This window comes from Oncorhynchus nerka, linkage group LG26, assembly GCF_034236695.1.
Source record: "Oncorhynchus nerka isolate Pitt River linkage group LG26, Oner_Uvic_2.0, whole genome shotgun sequence".
NCBI classification, from domain to species: domain Eukaryota; kingdom Metazoa; phylum Chordata; class Actinopteri; order Salmoniformes; family Salmonidae; genus Oncorhynchus; species Oncorhynchus nerka.
This window is the reverse complement of record NC_088421.1, coordinates 8,097,448-8,112,837: the sequence shown is the minus strand read 5'-3', so window position 1 is coordinate 8,112,837 and position 15,390 is coordinate 8,097,448. Positions and strand designations below refer to the sequence as shown.

General features: G+C 43.7%; 1 protein-coding gene across 1 annotated transcript; it reads right to left on the bottom strand.

Annotated features, from left to right (window-relative positions):
- Positions 1-48: 48 nt before the first annotated feature.
- On the bottom strand, positions 49-15,155 carry LOC115110164 (endoplasmic reticulum membrane sensor NFE2L1-like). The gene is made up of 6 exons (XM_029635578.2): positions 14,838-15,155; positions 12,511-13,299; positions 5,674-5,829; positions 4,902-4,991; positions 4,652-4,810; positions 49-4,499 (listed from the first exon to the last, which is right to left on the bottom strand). The coding sequence occupies exons 2-6, from the start codon at positions 13,048-13,050 to the stop codon at positions 3,174-3,176; spliced, it is 2,271 nt and encodes a 756-aa protein (XP_029491438.1). The 5' UTR covers positions 13,051-13,299; positions 14,838-15,155; the 3' UTR covers positions 49-3,173.
- Between the last annotated feature and the right edge of the window lie 235 nt (positions 15,156-15,390).

Below are 15,390 nucleotides of genomic sequence, written 5' to 3'. Positions count from 1 at the left end.
AACCCTGTACCTAGAGAGCTACAGTCCTTTATATTTTTGCTCCAACTCTAATCTAGCGCACCTGATTGTCATAATTAGCTGGTTGATAAGCTGAATCGGGTCAATTAAAACGGGAACCTACTGGAGAGTACCTCTCCAGGAACAGGGTTGGAATGCCCTGGTCTATGCACATGCCTCTGTTTTACTAAACCCCTGTTTTAAATAAAGACTGGTCCCTAGGTATAGTCTATATTGTGATTCAAAGTAAACACAACCGTTTTATGGTGACCTGTTTATAGTGTAAAGTAAATATATTCAAGGTGTTGACAGCCCACGTGAATATAGATCAATCTAGCAACTTATCCATCTCACACAACTGACAAAAAGATGGGCCTCCTGCCCAAGAAATCGCAAGACCAGATCATGATGGCCTCTCCAACTAAGCTAATTCTACTTTCAGACTTTACCTTTGAGCTCTGATGTTAATACTCGCCCAGTCTGGACCTGTTATATTAAAATGAGCTGCCAATTAAAGATCTGACACCCTCACAGAGGTGAGTGGGTTATGTTAAACATCTGACACCCTCAGAGGTGGGTGGATTATATTTGAGTTTGGTTTGTGGGGCTTAGCTACCGCTGGCTTAATTGCAGAATTGTTCACTGCTCTACTGCATCTGAATATTCCTCTTTAAAAAAAAAAATCCTAAATTGTTAAGTAATCTATTTTAATCACAGCTAACAATAGCTTGAATGAAAGTGTTAATCGATTGAACTGATCGTGATTAACATTTTAAATGTTGAGGTACTGAAGACAACCATCTGTACCAGGGGTTTTACAGCCCTGGTATAGAGCCTGTTGCCTTGGATTGATTTTGCATTGGCATTTTACTGCTCATTTTAACATTACAAAGAGGGCTGTATATCTTTTCTAATATACTAGACCGGAAGATTTCTATATATATACACAGTATATCCTAGACAAGTGGCTCATATGTAACCTTTTAGTTCTTTTGTCTTTGACTCTTTCTCGTGTCTACTGAAGATGCATCTCGTTGCATGTTTCTTGCTTTCAATCAATGTCACCATTTGCAGTGGTTACTTTTACTTGTATAAATGTTTTTGGACAATAAATCTTTTTTGTTAACAATGGCGTTTCATATAATTGGATGAAACACGTTAACATGTAATTCTTTAGTACATATACGTATTATTAGTAATATCACTCAATCGTCAAGGCAAAAGGGGTTGAAAATGTTTTATTCACCCAAAAGTAACATCCCTTGGTTGCCAGGAAGTACTCAAAAGTATGAAACAGAATGTGGTGAGAACCTCCTAAAACACAATATTATATTTTAAAACCAATAATACCATATAGCACCCAATTCAGGATTTAAATATATATACTTTTTTTTTTAAGTACTTTTATGTTATTGGACACTTGACAAAGCATAAAGGTAGTGTGAAGCCACAATCACAGTACTTGTAGTGGCATTTCATAAATTTGACTTTTTAACATTTATGAAAATGCTATGATGTTTTATGCAGCATTAAGTTATATTCCAGGATGATACCGGTGATAAAGGCATTCAATTTCAACCTGTTACAAATAAAAGTCCACAACCATATCATTAACACAATATTGTTGGCACTGGGCCGGAGTAGATATTATATTCAGGTACTTTAAAGCAGTCTATTTCCTGAATATCATTGTACCATTGTCTGCATCATGTCACATCCCCTGAGAACCACAGATAGCTGTGTGGGTAACTAAGGCTTTAATAAAAGCACTATCCAACTCCTTCACTGACAGCCATAATGCACCAGTTAATGGTAACTTGTCTGTTGTGTTCACTTTAGACCAGAGCAAATGTTTTTGGTTCCCTTTTGTTCTCAACCAGGCTCCCCTGTCCTTTTTACTTGGGTATACACTCACCGGTCAATTTATAAAGGTACACCACCCTGTTCATGAAAATGGCTAACTCTTACAGACAAGACAGGGAGTCTTGTGGCTGAGGCTTGCTTTGTAAAGCTGGCAGATTGGCATCGAGGCATTCAGTTGCTATTTGATTGAACGTTAGAATGGGCAACGAGTGACCTGAGCGTGGTATGATCGTCAGTGCCAGGCTCACCAGATCCAGTATCTCAAACTCCCACTCCCACAGTTTCTCACACACAACAGGGTCTAGGGTTAACGAGAATGGTGCGACAAACAAAAACATCCAGTCAGCGGCAGTCCTGTGGGTGAAATCAGCTCGTTGATGAGAGGTCGAAGGAGAATTGCAAGAATCCTGCAAGCTAACAGGTGGGCCACAAACAGGCAAATAACGCTGCAGTACAACAGTTGTGTGCAGAACGGCATCTCGGAACGCACAACTTGTTGATCCTTGTCACAGATGGACTATTGCAGCAGACACCATATACCTTGTTCCACTCCTATTAGCTAAAAACAAGAAGCGGCTCTAGTGGGCATGTCATCACCAACACTGGACAATTGAGGATTGGAAAAACATTGTCTGGTCTGTAGAATCTCAGTTCCTGTTGCGTCAGAATCAGGACTTGGCATAAACAGCATGAGTCTGTGGACCCATCCTGCCTGGTACAAGCTGGTGTGGGGAATGTTTTTCCTTGATACCAATTGAGCAACAAACGTTTCCGACACGTTGTAGAATCCATGCCCGAAGAGTTCGGGTTGTTCTGGAGGCAAAGGGGGCTCTGAGCTGGTACTAGATGTGTACCTAATAAACTGGTGAGTGATGACTTCAAGGAACCTAGGCCTACCCTCAACATATAGGCACTGGAAGACTGGGACAGAAATGTGCCCGCATTGCGCCAAGAGCCCGGTCTTGTGTCTGTTGGCTGAAGGCCGTAGTCTAGCCATTCCTCCTTGTCACCTTAGTGGTTTATGTACTGTATTTCTTTGGAAGGCTGACATGGTCCTCCCAACAGTTATTTTGCCCCTGAGACAGGTTTTCCCTTTGTTTTTCCAAGATGTTCACAAGATTCTTGCATGATCATATTTGTGCTACATGTCCTTCCCAGCAAATAAACTATCAGAGCAGATTAAACCGATTTAGGTTTCCTCTTACATCTTTCCTTTTCAGTTCCCTCTTATTGTGAGATATTTAATCTTTACAGCCATCCCCTTGTCAAGCGACTCCTTGAGTGCTACAGCAAACTGCACACCCAACAAATGTTCACTTTTTTCTGTTCTTCTGTTTCTTGTGGGGCTTGTGGTTTTGTTCACTGGCTGAACCGTTCCGTGTAGCAAGCAGGACCTGTCCATCATTGCCAAACTGGAGGGTGTAGTCAGTGACAGGCAAGGGTCTTCCTTGCTCATCCCGCAGACGGGAAAAAACCTCCTGGTAAAGACCACTGAGCCGCTGCTTCATTTCCCGGACAGAGCGAAGGTTCTCTGCCTTTTGCTTTAACAGACGGGCCTTGTGGCGGTATAATCCTTCTACTCCCTCCTCGAGCTCAAACAGGACATCAAGCTTGCGTCGGCGGCAGTTCTGAGCGGCCATCTTGTTTTTGCCCCGCCTGCGAATGTCTCGGATCAGGTTGAGCTGGGCCTCACTGAGACAATGCTTGGTCAGAAGTTCATTGAACTCCTCCACGGGTAGGTTGACAATGAGATCGTTGGAGAAGGGGATCTTCATGGCGAGAGCACGGCGCTCATCACGGCCCCAAAGCTTATCGGAAATGTCATGCTCATAGGTTTTGCTGTAATGTGATTTTCCCTGCGTGGGAGAGGTGGCCCTTGGCTGGTTGTAGGTATGGTCGTGGCCCACTTGTTCCAGCCAAGGGAGGTTGTTGAAACGCCCAGGCTTCTGGTAGCTTGTGCTGCACATCTTACGGACTTTTGGGGAGTAGCCTCCCACGGCACCTTCCTCTCGCGTCACAATAACCTCCACGTCAGAGCTGTAGCCCACAGCCCCTTCGTCAGAAAACACAGAAGAGTCAGATGATGAACAGGATGAAGAAGAGGAATAGGATGCCTCCGAGCTGCTAGGGGATGCAGGGCTGTGGCTGAAGTTTAGAGAAAGTCCAGAGTCAGAGTCTAGCTCCTCAAGTTGGGAGGCCTGTGTTGGGTTGAAGCCTTCCTCCAGAGCCAGGTCCAGGAAACTAATCTCATCCAGCAAGGCATCATCCAATAGGGAGCCGAGTGGGCTAGGCAGGATTGGTTCCTCCAGAAAGAGGCTTGACTGAATGGAAGCCATGGGGTTGCCAACTGTGCCATTGAGTGTCAAAGGAAGAGTGTTATCTGTCCGGTCAGATGGGCCAAAGGTCAAGTTATGGTCAAAGTCAGGTCCGCTGGAGGACTGACTGAGCAGGGCTGGCTGGAGTGGGTCCTCCAGGGGAACACTGCCCCCAAAGCTGGAGTTGAAGGGGTAACTATCCTGGCTGCTTCCGGGCAGGATTGCCTGATGAAGGCTGACATCCTGGTGAACGGGGTCCATCAAGCTGGAACTCTGAATAGATCCAGATTGCATTTCATCTCTGCCAAGGTCCATATCCATATCCTTCCAAAATAGTACAAGAAATTGGATTACATTTATTTTGAATTACTTTCAGGGCAAGGGTATTTCAACGTTTATACACTTCTTGACATTTTAAATACATTATGATGTCTATGAAGGGGATAAAAAAAAATCAGAAACCACGTAGAACTTACTTCTGGCTCCATGGTGGCGAGAATATCATGCCACTGCTGCTCCAAGTCCAGAGAGGGTTCCTCGTGGGACAGCAGGGGGGACAGGAGAAGCTCTCGGACAGGGGTTGGGTCCTCTCCGCTGGCGGCTTCCCTCCGATCCACGCCAACTGGGTCTGACAGCTAAAAACAGAAACATCACAATGGTTATCCTGTGGTCAACAATCCTATCAATGGTCATCTCTTACCCTAGTACCATCAAATAAAACTGTACCTCTGTCTCCTCTCCAAAAGGGAAGGTGTCTTCCAAGAGCCGTAGACATTCCTGGAAGGACATTGAGGACTGAGCTTCCAAGCTGGCAAACTGAGAAGAGAACAGGAGTGAGCAGAGAGCTACCTGGATGTTCTGGATGGTGACAATGGTTACTTTTCTTCTAAGCTGAACTGATACAGATGGTGGAAATGATTAGGCTTTTCCAGAACATGTTATGGCAAGAGGGTAAAACTCAACAGTTGGAACAGCGTGGCTTTATCTGAAACGTTTTGTAGTGTGGTATCAAATGTTAATTTCATTTCACTATACTGTATTTCTCCTTGGGTCAAGGAAACTCATACTCCAGCTATACACCACTGATGAGTGCAAATGCCTTTTAATGATATGTGGCTGCCCATGTTCCCAAAATTAGGTATAGTGGATTAGCAAGAGTTTCAGGTCTCTTCTAACCCATAGGAGTGCAAGAGATTGGGGTTAGAACCCAGAAACCTGCAGTTCATGTTCTTATTGTACACACATGGGAAGACTGCTTCCTATCTCCACCTCATCTACCCCAAACACTCTATCCTGCTTCACGACACACAGCCAGGATAGAAAACTCATATTTGGTTTCAAGCAACCGGAGCATTACTCTTTCCCAAAGTGCACCATGTCTTACATTTCAACATGTGCGTTTTATAACGTAATTGAACCAGGATGTCTAAGAACAAGTCCAAGGGTACAGGTATGTATGAAATATGGACATTTTATAATCCTCCGGACTGAGTCCCACCTGATCAGATAAATCCTGTGCAAGTTCTCTATTCGCAAGGTCATAAGAGCGTCCACCATCCCTCCAGATTTCTCTCCAGGTGTCCCCCACCAGCTCCTCCTCAGGCCTCTGATGACGTCCAAGATCAGAGTGATCCTGCCAAAGCATATCTGTATCCTGTGAACACATAATAATAATTGAAATGTTAGGTGCAGCGATGTTATCTACACCTTATTAAGCATATTAACTAAGATAATCAATCATCCATACAATGCCCTATGTATCCTCGTATGTTTTATTAAAGTTCTCTCTGTACTATTCTGCCCTACCAAGCAAAAAGGCAGTAACTACTAATTTGGTTGAAAATTAGTCATTTTTGTTACATTAAATACATGCTTAATCATGTGGACAAGTATCCTGCCTCTATTGTGTTTTGGAGAAAATGGGGGTCATATTAGCAGTAACTGCATAGGGTTACTGTGAAACAAAGGTAAATAAAAGCCATTTTTTTCCCCCTCAGTTCCACGCTATGAGCAGTGACTGCCTTTTTGCTCGGTAGGGCAGTATTGTTAGATAGGACACGGGCCAGGAACAAAAAGAGAAAGGGGATCGCAGCCACCTTGCATTTAATCTACGACAGTTTATTTTTCCATACAGGCCCATACATTAGTAGACATTGCATACAAACGGTGAGATGGCTATGAATAGACTTAACCTTTTCCTTAAGTTGGAGCTTAGTGATACCAACTGTTCCAGTCATGTCCCTAAACCAGTTCTAAATTTGCAGCTGATCCTCTCGCCCTCAAGGGACTATTGGAGTTCGGGATGTTGCCATTTGTGATGCCCCGATTCTAACCTTACAGTGCAGCGACCTGAGTGAAACTGACTGACTTTCTTTGACTGTTTACACTTTGACTGTTTGGAACATTCTGATCTTGTGACCCCTTGAACAGTATTTGACAACATGTTTGAGGTCGGACCAGGGGTTGGAACTGAAATTATATACTACACAGTAGGAATATTCTGGTAACAGAATAACATTATTATGGAATGGTCTGCCTACCATGTGAGAGACGCAAACTCGGTCTCAACCTTTAAGTCTTTACTGAAGACTCATCTCTTCAGTGGGTCATATGATTGAGTGTAGTCTGGCCCAGGAGTGTGAAGATGAACGGAAAGGCTCTGGAGCAACAAACGGCCCTTGCTGTCTCTGCCTGGCCAGTTCCCCTCTTTACACTGGGATTCTCTGCCTCTAACCCTATTACAGTGGCTGAGTCACTGGCTTACTGGGGTTCTTTCATACCGTCCCTAGGAGGGGTGCATCACTTGAGTGGGTTGAGTCACTGATGTGATCTTCCTGTCTGGGTTGGTGCCCCACCTTGGGTTGTGCCGTGGCGTAGATCTTTGTGGGCTATACTCGGCCTTGTCTCAGGATGGTAAGTTGGTGGTTGAAGATATCCCTCTAGTGGTGTGGGGGCTGTGCTTTGGCAAAGTGGGTGTGGTTATATCCTTCCTGTTTGGCCCTGTCCGGGGGTGTCATCGGATGGGGCCACAGTGTCTCCTGACCCCTCCTGTCTCAGCCTCCAGTATTTATGCTGCAGTAGTTTGTGTCGTAGGGCTAGGGTCAGTTTGTTATATCTGGAGTACTTCTCCTGTCCTATCTGGTGTCCTGTGTGAATTTAAGTATGCTCTCTCTAATTCTCTCTTTCTTTCTCTCTCTCGGGGGACCTGAGCCCTAGGACCATGCCTCAGGACTACCTGACATGACGACTCCTTGCTGTCCCCAGTCCACCTGGCCGTGCTGCTGCTCCAGTTTCAACTGTTCTGCCTGTGATTATTATTATTATTTGACCATGCTGGTAATTTATGAACATTTGAACATCTTGGCCATGTTCTGTTATAATCTCCACCCGGGACAGCCAGAAGAGGACTGGCCACTCCACATAGCCTGGTTCCTCTCTAGGTTTCTTCCTAGGTTTTGGCCTTTCTAGGGAGTTTTTCCTAGCCACCATGCTTCTACACCTGCATTGCTTGCTGTTTGGGGTTTTAGGCTGGGTTTCTGTACAGCACTTTGAGATATCAGCTGATGTACGAAGGGATGTATAAATACATTTGATTTGATTTGAACCGGCTCAAGGTTAGAAAATAATGGTTCTGTTCCGGAAGAATATAGATCACTTTTGTTCCTGGTTCTGTTTCCCTTCCTCAATTTTTTTTGTCTGCTTTTCTGTTCCCTGAATCGGTTCCAACCCCTGCCTTTGACCATTCCCTGAGGCCTGTGGTACTGCTACTCTGCAATCACTTATGGGTTTGGGTCAATGTGTACCTGAATGTGACTGGAAGGGATTGCACAGCATATTTTCCTCAAGCATAAGCACAACATGAGAATTGTTGGGGGGGGGCAAAGAAGGCAGCTCTGGACAGATTTGGGCATTGGATGGGGTCCAGAGGGCTCTGGGTATAGGGCTATACATATACATGTGCCTGTCTGAACAGGTGATATAATACTAGCCTAAGCTAGTAAACAAGTATTGTGAAATCAAAGGTATGAATGTGTGCTAGAATGATGCCACCTCGTGTTACAAAACAAACGAGCTGTGGTCACAGGGGTAATGTTCTGAGTGAAATATACCTACAAAGCACTCTGAGTCCAAGTTTCCAAGACAAACATCTGTAGTTAGAGCCGAGCTGGCGATTCAACACTGACGTTGTCAGTTTGCCACTTTCCACAATATTGACATGTCACAATGTTACTTCCCTGAGAGGCTCAGACAAATGAGCCTGGCAGCACTTCAGTGTTTCATTGAGCAAGTCAAGGTAATAGAGCAGAGATTAGTTGTAATAGAACTGAATAATAAGTCCGGGAAGTTAAGACAAATGATAAACTGGGTGGTTCGAGCCCTGAATGCTGATTGGCTGAAAGCTGTGGTATATCAGACCGTATACCACGGATATGACCAAACATTTATTTTTACTGCTCTAATTACATTAGTAACCAGTTTATAATAGCAATAACGCACCTTGAGGGTTTGATATTTTTATTGAACTTTAACTAGGCAAGTCTGTTAAGAACAAATTCTTATTTACAATGACGGCCTAGGAACAGTGGGTGAACTGCCTTGTTCAGGGGTAGAATTTTACCTAGCTCTGGGATTCGATCTAGCAACCTTTTGGTTACTGGCCCAACGCTCTAACCACTAGGCTACCTGCCACCCCACTGATGGCCAATATACCACGGCTAAGTGCTGTGGCCTAAGAACAGCCCTTAGCCTTGGTATATTGGCCCTTAGGCGTGGTATATTGGCCATATACCACACCCGTTTGGCATTATTGCTTAATTATAGCTCATGGCCTTAAGGAGAGGTCCTTGACCCCTCTCTCTGTACGAATGAACGGAGAGGGCAAAAGGTTCACAGAGCAGTATCCCAGAGGAAGCTTTGTTGACCTTTCTCCTCAAACAATACTGTAGGACTTGTGATGTCTGGCACTTTAGACATGTCCAGCCTAGCCCTGTAGCAATAACAGCATCTATAAGAGGGGGAGATGTGGTGGCATGCCCCAGACAGTACAACACGTTTCTGCCATAATATGATGCAGCTGGAGTTTAAAAAACAATACAGCCCAGCTGTCTCCGTGCGGTTGCTGCTTCCCGGATGAGTTAGTCTGGGTGAAGGTCATTATCAGGGACGAGTCGTTCCTTGGAGGGAACTAAGATTATCAGTATGTCTGAATTGTTACATCATGATTGCAGCCCCTAACTTAGTCTCAGGTGGTCAGTTCAATATCACTTACTGGGATCTTGGTTGACCCAGAAAGCATAACCATCGACGGAAGGAAGAGCATAACTATGTTCCAAAACAAAATATTTTTCAGCAGGAATACATCCATGGGGAGGGTTGGTGGGAAAACATGAGGCATGTCAATTTTGAACTGAGCACCAGTTAGCAATGCCAAAAAACATGCCCTCCTGTCCAGAAATAGCCAACAGGGCTACACGTCCAGTCTGAACTGCATACTTGGTCAATTGTGACATTGGACAGGCCAAATGACACCACTTTCTCTGCCCTGAGAGTGGCAGCTGATTTGGGAGGCTAAAACTAAAGCCTCCCCGGTGTCTGCAGTCATCTTGGCTGAGACTGGGTACGCAGTCAAATGGCCCAAAAGACCAGAAGATAGCAATGACACACAGAGGACTAAAACAAAACAACCTCCATACTTTCCCCAATCCAAAACTAGCTCATTATGGAGTGTTGAGGAGTCCAGTGTAGGGTGCATACTCAGGCATGTTGCCAAGCAGATATATATTTAGACCCTACAGTGACTGAAAACTCCATACACTCCCAAAGTGACTAATAGTGTACCTCAGTGCTAAATGAAAGTGATTTGGGAATTCCCCTTCAAAGTCTTAAGTTACAGCAGAAAAAAAACCACCCCCCACCCCCCCGTGTTTGCAATATTCAATAAATAAATACATGTTTTAACAGTATCTTCTGATACTATTATTTCCATAGTAAATTCAAGTATTATTGTGATTGCACTTCTAAATATGATTGGTGTACAAATACAATTAGCCTACACAGAATGTGTGTACTTATGATGACTATACCAGCCAATTTATTCCTACACCAAATCAGCTGGGCTGTGATGGGTGTGGAAAGCTGTATGTATGGGACAAATCTGAACAGCCAGTGGCTAAAGTGGGACACATTTCCAGTCACACACCCTTCTCTGGTCTACTTTCCCCTGACACACAGCAGCCTGGGCCTGGCCAGCGCACCTCTCACAGTTAATGGAACATATCAACAAGCAGCTCTCCTCAGCTGTTGAAAAACAAGAGGAAGCCCAGCCAAGCTTTCAGCATGCTGCTGCGTTAACTCCGCGTGATTCTGTCATTGCCCAATTAGTGTTTTGGGTGCCAAAACACAGGCTCGAACAAAAGTGAGCAAATGCTAAAACATAATGATGGGGTTGGGACTTGGGTTAATTGTAATTTCTTACAATTAAACAAATGTAACTGTTGCAATACACATCAAAAATAGACTAGATAAAACAAGACTGTTGATATTTTTCCTGTCTTTAAAGTGATTCATGTCTTGTTTTCAAGTTCAGCAAGTCCTCAGAGAATAAACATTGACTAATGACCTAAATAATTTGCCACGTCATATTGGTTATTATACTTCTGCTATTGAAATCTTAAGAGGTCAGCCCACCAAACACCATGCCTAATATACAATTCCCTGAACTTTTTTACTAGAATAAAACAAACGTTATAACATGAAAAATATCTCACTTTCAGGCCTTCCCACACTGTACGTCGGATTCAGTCTTTTACATGTTACCAAATCAAAATCTTTATCAACCTGGTCAGATTGTATGATTTGCTTCAGTTTTGTCATCACATTCTGCGATTGGCCTGAGAGGTTACGTCAGCTAGACCAACTGCAGCGGTGTATTTGACCAGCGCATGTACCGGCACCAGCAGTCCAAGTCTCCCACACTTATGCACTAGTGAAATGAGTTCAGAAACACTGAAATGTGTCTATTAATTGATTTCACATACAACCTTTATATGTCAGAATCAAACATGCTTCCCAAAAATAACATGGCCACTGTGGTAAAAGGTTTATTTTGATTTGCGATTTTGTGCATTTATCAAAATCCCATTAGGTAGCCTGATTTCTGAAGTCATGTAAAGATTAGAGAAATTGTTCTTCTTGCAAAGCATGTAAACGTTTAAATCAAACTGTTATACTAATCTGACTATTCCATCATATTATTGTGGGCATACTCTGTGCCGGCTGTGTTCCTGTTGGTCAGTCACTGGGATTGGCTTGTAACACCAGCCACCAACACGATATAGGCTCAACACTTTGTCGGAGGCTACGACCACAAATAGTGGTACTTAAATCGGCAGACCTAGACTCTGTCGCACAACAACCGGATGTTCCGGTTTTCAGGGGAAATGGAAAGAGCCTGTGACGAGACTTCCTCTTTTGGATGTTAACAAGGCTACACTCCATCTTAACTCCTCCTCCAAATTTACTAGATTGGTTGAACAGTGCAGAATGGAACCTCCCCCAACATTTTTTCCCCTTCTCGTCAAGACCAGTAGGTAGGGGATCTAATTTCAGGAATGTCTTTTACGCCTGCTAAGTTATGTTTGATTTGATTTGTTAGTCACACTGAATAAGCCAAGACGTCTGACAATCGTTTACAACCTAAGAATTTGAGCACAACGTGGAAATTGTGGCATAAGACGGCTGAAATCGTACAGTCTGAACGGGCCTTTAGGATTAGTTATCAGTCACTTATTCTGAAAAGTAACCTACACTTCATTCTTGACTTGCAATCTTAGATGCATTCCTTAATGCTGCAATGTCTTGCAATCTCTTATGCAGGTTTGAAATTAACTGCATGATACAGCAAATACAACCAGGAAGCTTTCACTTGCTTGAATCCGAGGAGGGTGGGAATCCCCACTCTGTTTACTGTAAGGCTGTTTTCATACAAGGGTGTTCTTCTCTCCCAGTTAAGCCTCCTTTTATAGAGTGATCTCAGCCTGCAGTAAATCCTGGCCTTGATCCCTAATGATATATGACAGGCGTATCACTTGCCTTCTGTAAATCAACAGTTTGATAGTTGCCTAATTGAACACACTTCTCCAGTGGCAGAGTCTTGGACTGGTTTGCAGTAATGTAGTTCACTATTGTGTATCTAAGGATGGAATTAATTTGCTTAAGGCACTGCATTGTATTTGAACATTGAATAAGCTCTGACACAGCCAATTCTCTTGAACACTACTCTATGCTGCCACTGGTCTTACTGACATAGAGTATAGAAGAGTTCACCATAGTTTACCTCTTCATAGAGATCTTCATCCTCCTCCTCATGGCTTCTTCTTAGAAGCGGCGCTGTGGTGTCCAGACTGTCCTCTCTGATTGGCCTGTAACCCGACTCCTGCGACCCCGCCACCACGCTTGACCTCATGACGGACTCCACCTGGTCACCCGCATGATCCTCCAACCCACCTGCCCCTGCCTCCAGGGGGGCTGGCTGACCTTGAGCCCCCACCACCAGGGCATCAGGCTCGCGCCGCACAAGCCAGGTTTCTAGCTCCGAGCTAGGCACCCGGAGGCGGTCCAGGGAGCGGACCCAGCCCAGGAGTCTCCGGGCTGTGAAGAAGCCGTCCAGGTCTACACTCTTAGGGTGGAGGTCCTGGCCATCCAGCTGATTGTGGAGGTTGTGGAACTGAGTCTGGGTGAGGGCAGAGGCGGGGCCCAAGATCATCTCGTTCCAGGGGGGCAGGTAAGGGCCCACATCTACTCTGACGCCAACCAGACTGAGCAGGATGGCTACCTGGATCAAGCCCTCTGTGAAATATTTCTTCAGACACACCATGTCTTGTCTTCGGAGTTTACAGGGTGAGTGCAAGACACGAGGGAAAGGGAATGGAGATGTGGTGGGGTGGCAAAATGCCAAGTGTAAGCCTCTGATGACTTATTGTCTGTTGATGGGTTATCTATAGCTTCAAGTCAATGTAATAAAGAGGGAAAATAAGGCTATTTAGGATACACAAAAATAGACACTATGGTGAAATAAAAAAGTTGTGTATCCTCTCCTCTTCACCCTTCCAAATATCGTTAAATCCTATACAGACAAACACAACATGAAAAAATAAAGTTAGGTAATTCAATTAATTGACAAGTTATTTCAAAAGAATATCACATTGAAAAGATCATTCATAAAATTACAAGTAGTGAATCCAACGTAATTGATGTAATAGCAGAGGAAGAGGCTGCTGAATTCAACACTGTGCTATAATATCAGGGCCGCTTCTAGGCATAGATCAGGGTCGCTTAGGGCCTCCGGCCGCTAGGGGGCCCACAACCCCAAAATAAAATATTTTTACATTAGTAGTTAGTAATCATGGCCGAATACCGACTGGGCCCTGACCTCCATGGGGCCCCCAATCATTTTGTTAGTCATTCTCACTCAGATACTATATTAATATGGCATAAGTCATTGCGAGATTTGTTTTGAATTGCATGAATGTGCTCTAAAACAGCAGACATTTCTCCACCCCATAGCAAAATGTGTAGAATTGCAGGAAATTTGCTGTAAAACATATTTGTTTTGTCTCTGCCCCATGGCAAAATATGTAGAGTTGCATGAAATTAACTTTAAAACTTTCATTTCTCTCTCCACTGTCAAGAGGGGGGCCACTAACATGTTTTGAGTGAGGTGGGAGGCCCCCCAACCAAATCTCGCTTTGGGCACCCAAAAGATTTAAATCTGCCCTATATAAGATTATTGTACACTTAAGATTAAGACACATTGGGAATTTTGAAACATTCTCCCTAAAGATGACAAACAGGGAAGTGTTCTTGTTATCAACAGATACCAGTGACTTCACTTCGACCTACTTCCTTCTATTCGTTCTAGAAGTTGTTTGGTAGATAGCGCCAGGGCGGGTACTAGACAGACAGTGGTGAAGGTTACACCACATGATGTAATCACACTGTTACCCGGGAAATAACAAGCATATTCTGCCAATCAATGGGTCAATGAATGACTTGACAGCACATTTCCTCATCATTACTTCGGCAACTGTAGACTACTGTTTGTAATGTTATATGCCATGTAAATAAACTAGTGACCAATGGTATTCTGCAATGTTTTCAATAGGCAAGTATATTGCATTTCTTCCTGCATGAAACATCATGTCATATGAGGAGACAGTTCAACAAAATATGGTTTAAATGACTGAACATGAACCTGTCTGACAGGAAGAACGTTGAGAATTTAACCTGTAGGCTTCTTCATCAAAGGCCACTGAACGATCCCGCGAAATCATTAGAGGTTCATTTAAAAATATCTGGAATTATGTATGAACGTCAAGGATCTAAAAACCGTTGACAATACTTTTTCACCCCCGTTCTTCAGAAATTTCCCACTTTAATTGGCAAATAGAAATGGGTCCAGCAACTGAATATCCCATGTAAAACTGTTATTAACTGTTATTATTAACTGTGCCATAAACTCCACTTCATCTAAATTTAAGTTCTACAATGTGTATAGCCTGTTTACATAATTATTTACATGAATAACACCAATATTAGGCCGACATAACCGCCAAATAACACAAACGAGTAGGTAATGTCAGTGTCTTGTTTTGATTCTCTTACCGGACTATGGAGACAAAAGTTGTCAACAATAGGCACATCAGTGGAAAGGCAGCAATCCTTTTGGAAGATGTTGTATTCTGACTCTAAATCGGAGAGTGAAGAGTTTTAAACCCTGCTCAGTTCACCACGCAGTTCGCTGTCCCCTCCCTACATGACGTAAAGCCTACCGTTTCACTTGTCTTTTTTCTATAACTGTGCGGCGTCAAAAACCATGCCTCTCTATAGACTATACCGCCCAACCCTGCCAAATCAATGGCTAAACACACACACACACACACAGCCACGCCGTGCGCAGGCTCGAAAGTAGAATATCATACTGTCTGTGTTGTCTGTCAATCCATCCCTATGTGCATTGCTGCCATCTGCCGTGTTAGAATGAACTAGGAAAATAATGACATCCGCGCTGGGTAACCCAGACATGCCTCGCAACATGGATTGAATCACATATTTTAGAATAAAGTAGGCTATCACTTGTAACAAGAGTAATTCACGTATGACATGCACTAAACACATGCGATTAAATATACTACTGATAGGATTTATATGCATAATG

Bases quoted from the DNA above. Each gene is read 5' to 3' on its own strand.
- LOC115110164 (XM_029635578.2), bottom strand. From the start codon at position 13,050: ATGGTGTGTCTGAAGAAATATTTCACAGAGGGCTTGATCCAGGTAGCC. The intron at 4,811-4,901 runs GTACAGTTTTAT...TTCTGTTTTTAG, and splicing joins CTTTTGGAGAGGAGACAGAG to CTGTCAGACCCAGTTGGCGT. The intron at 4,500-4,651 runs GTAAGTTCTACG...CTATTTTGGAAG, and splicing joins TCGCCACCATGGAGCCAGAA to GATATGGATATGGACCTTGG.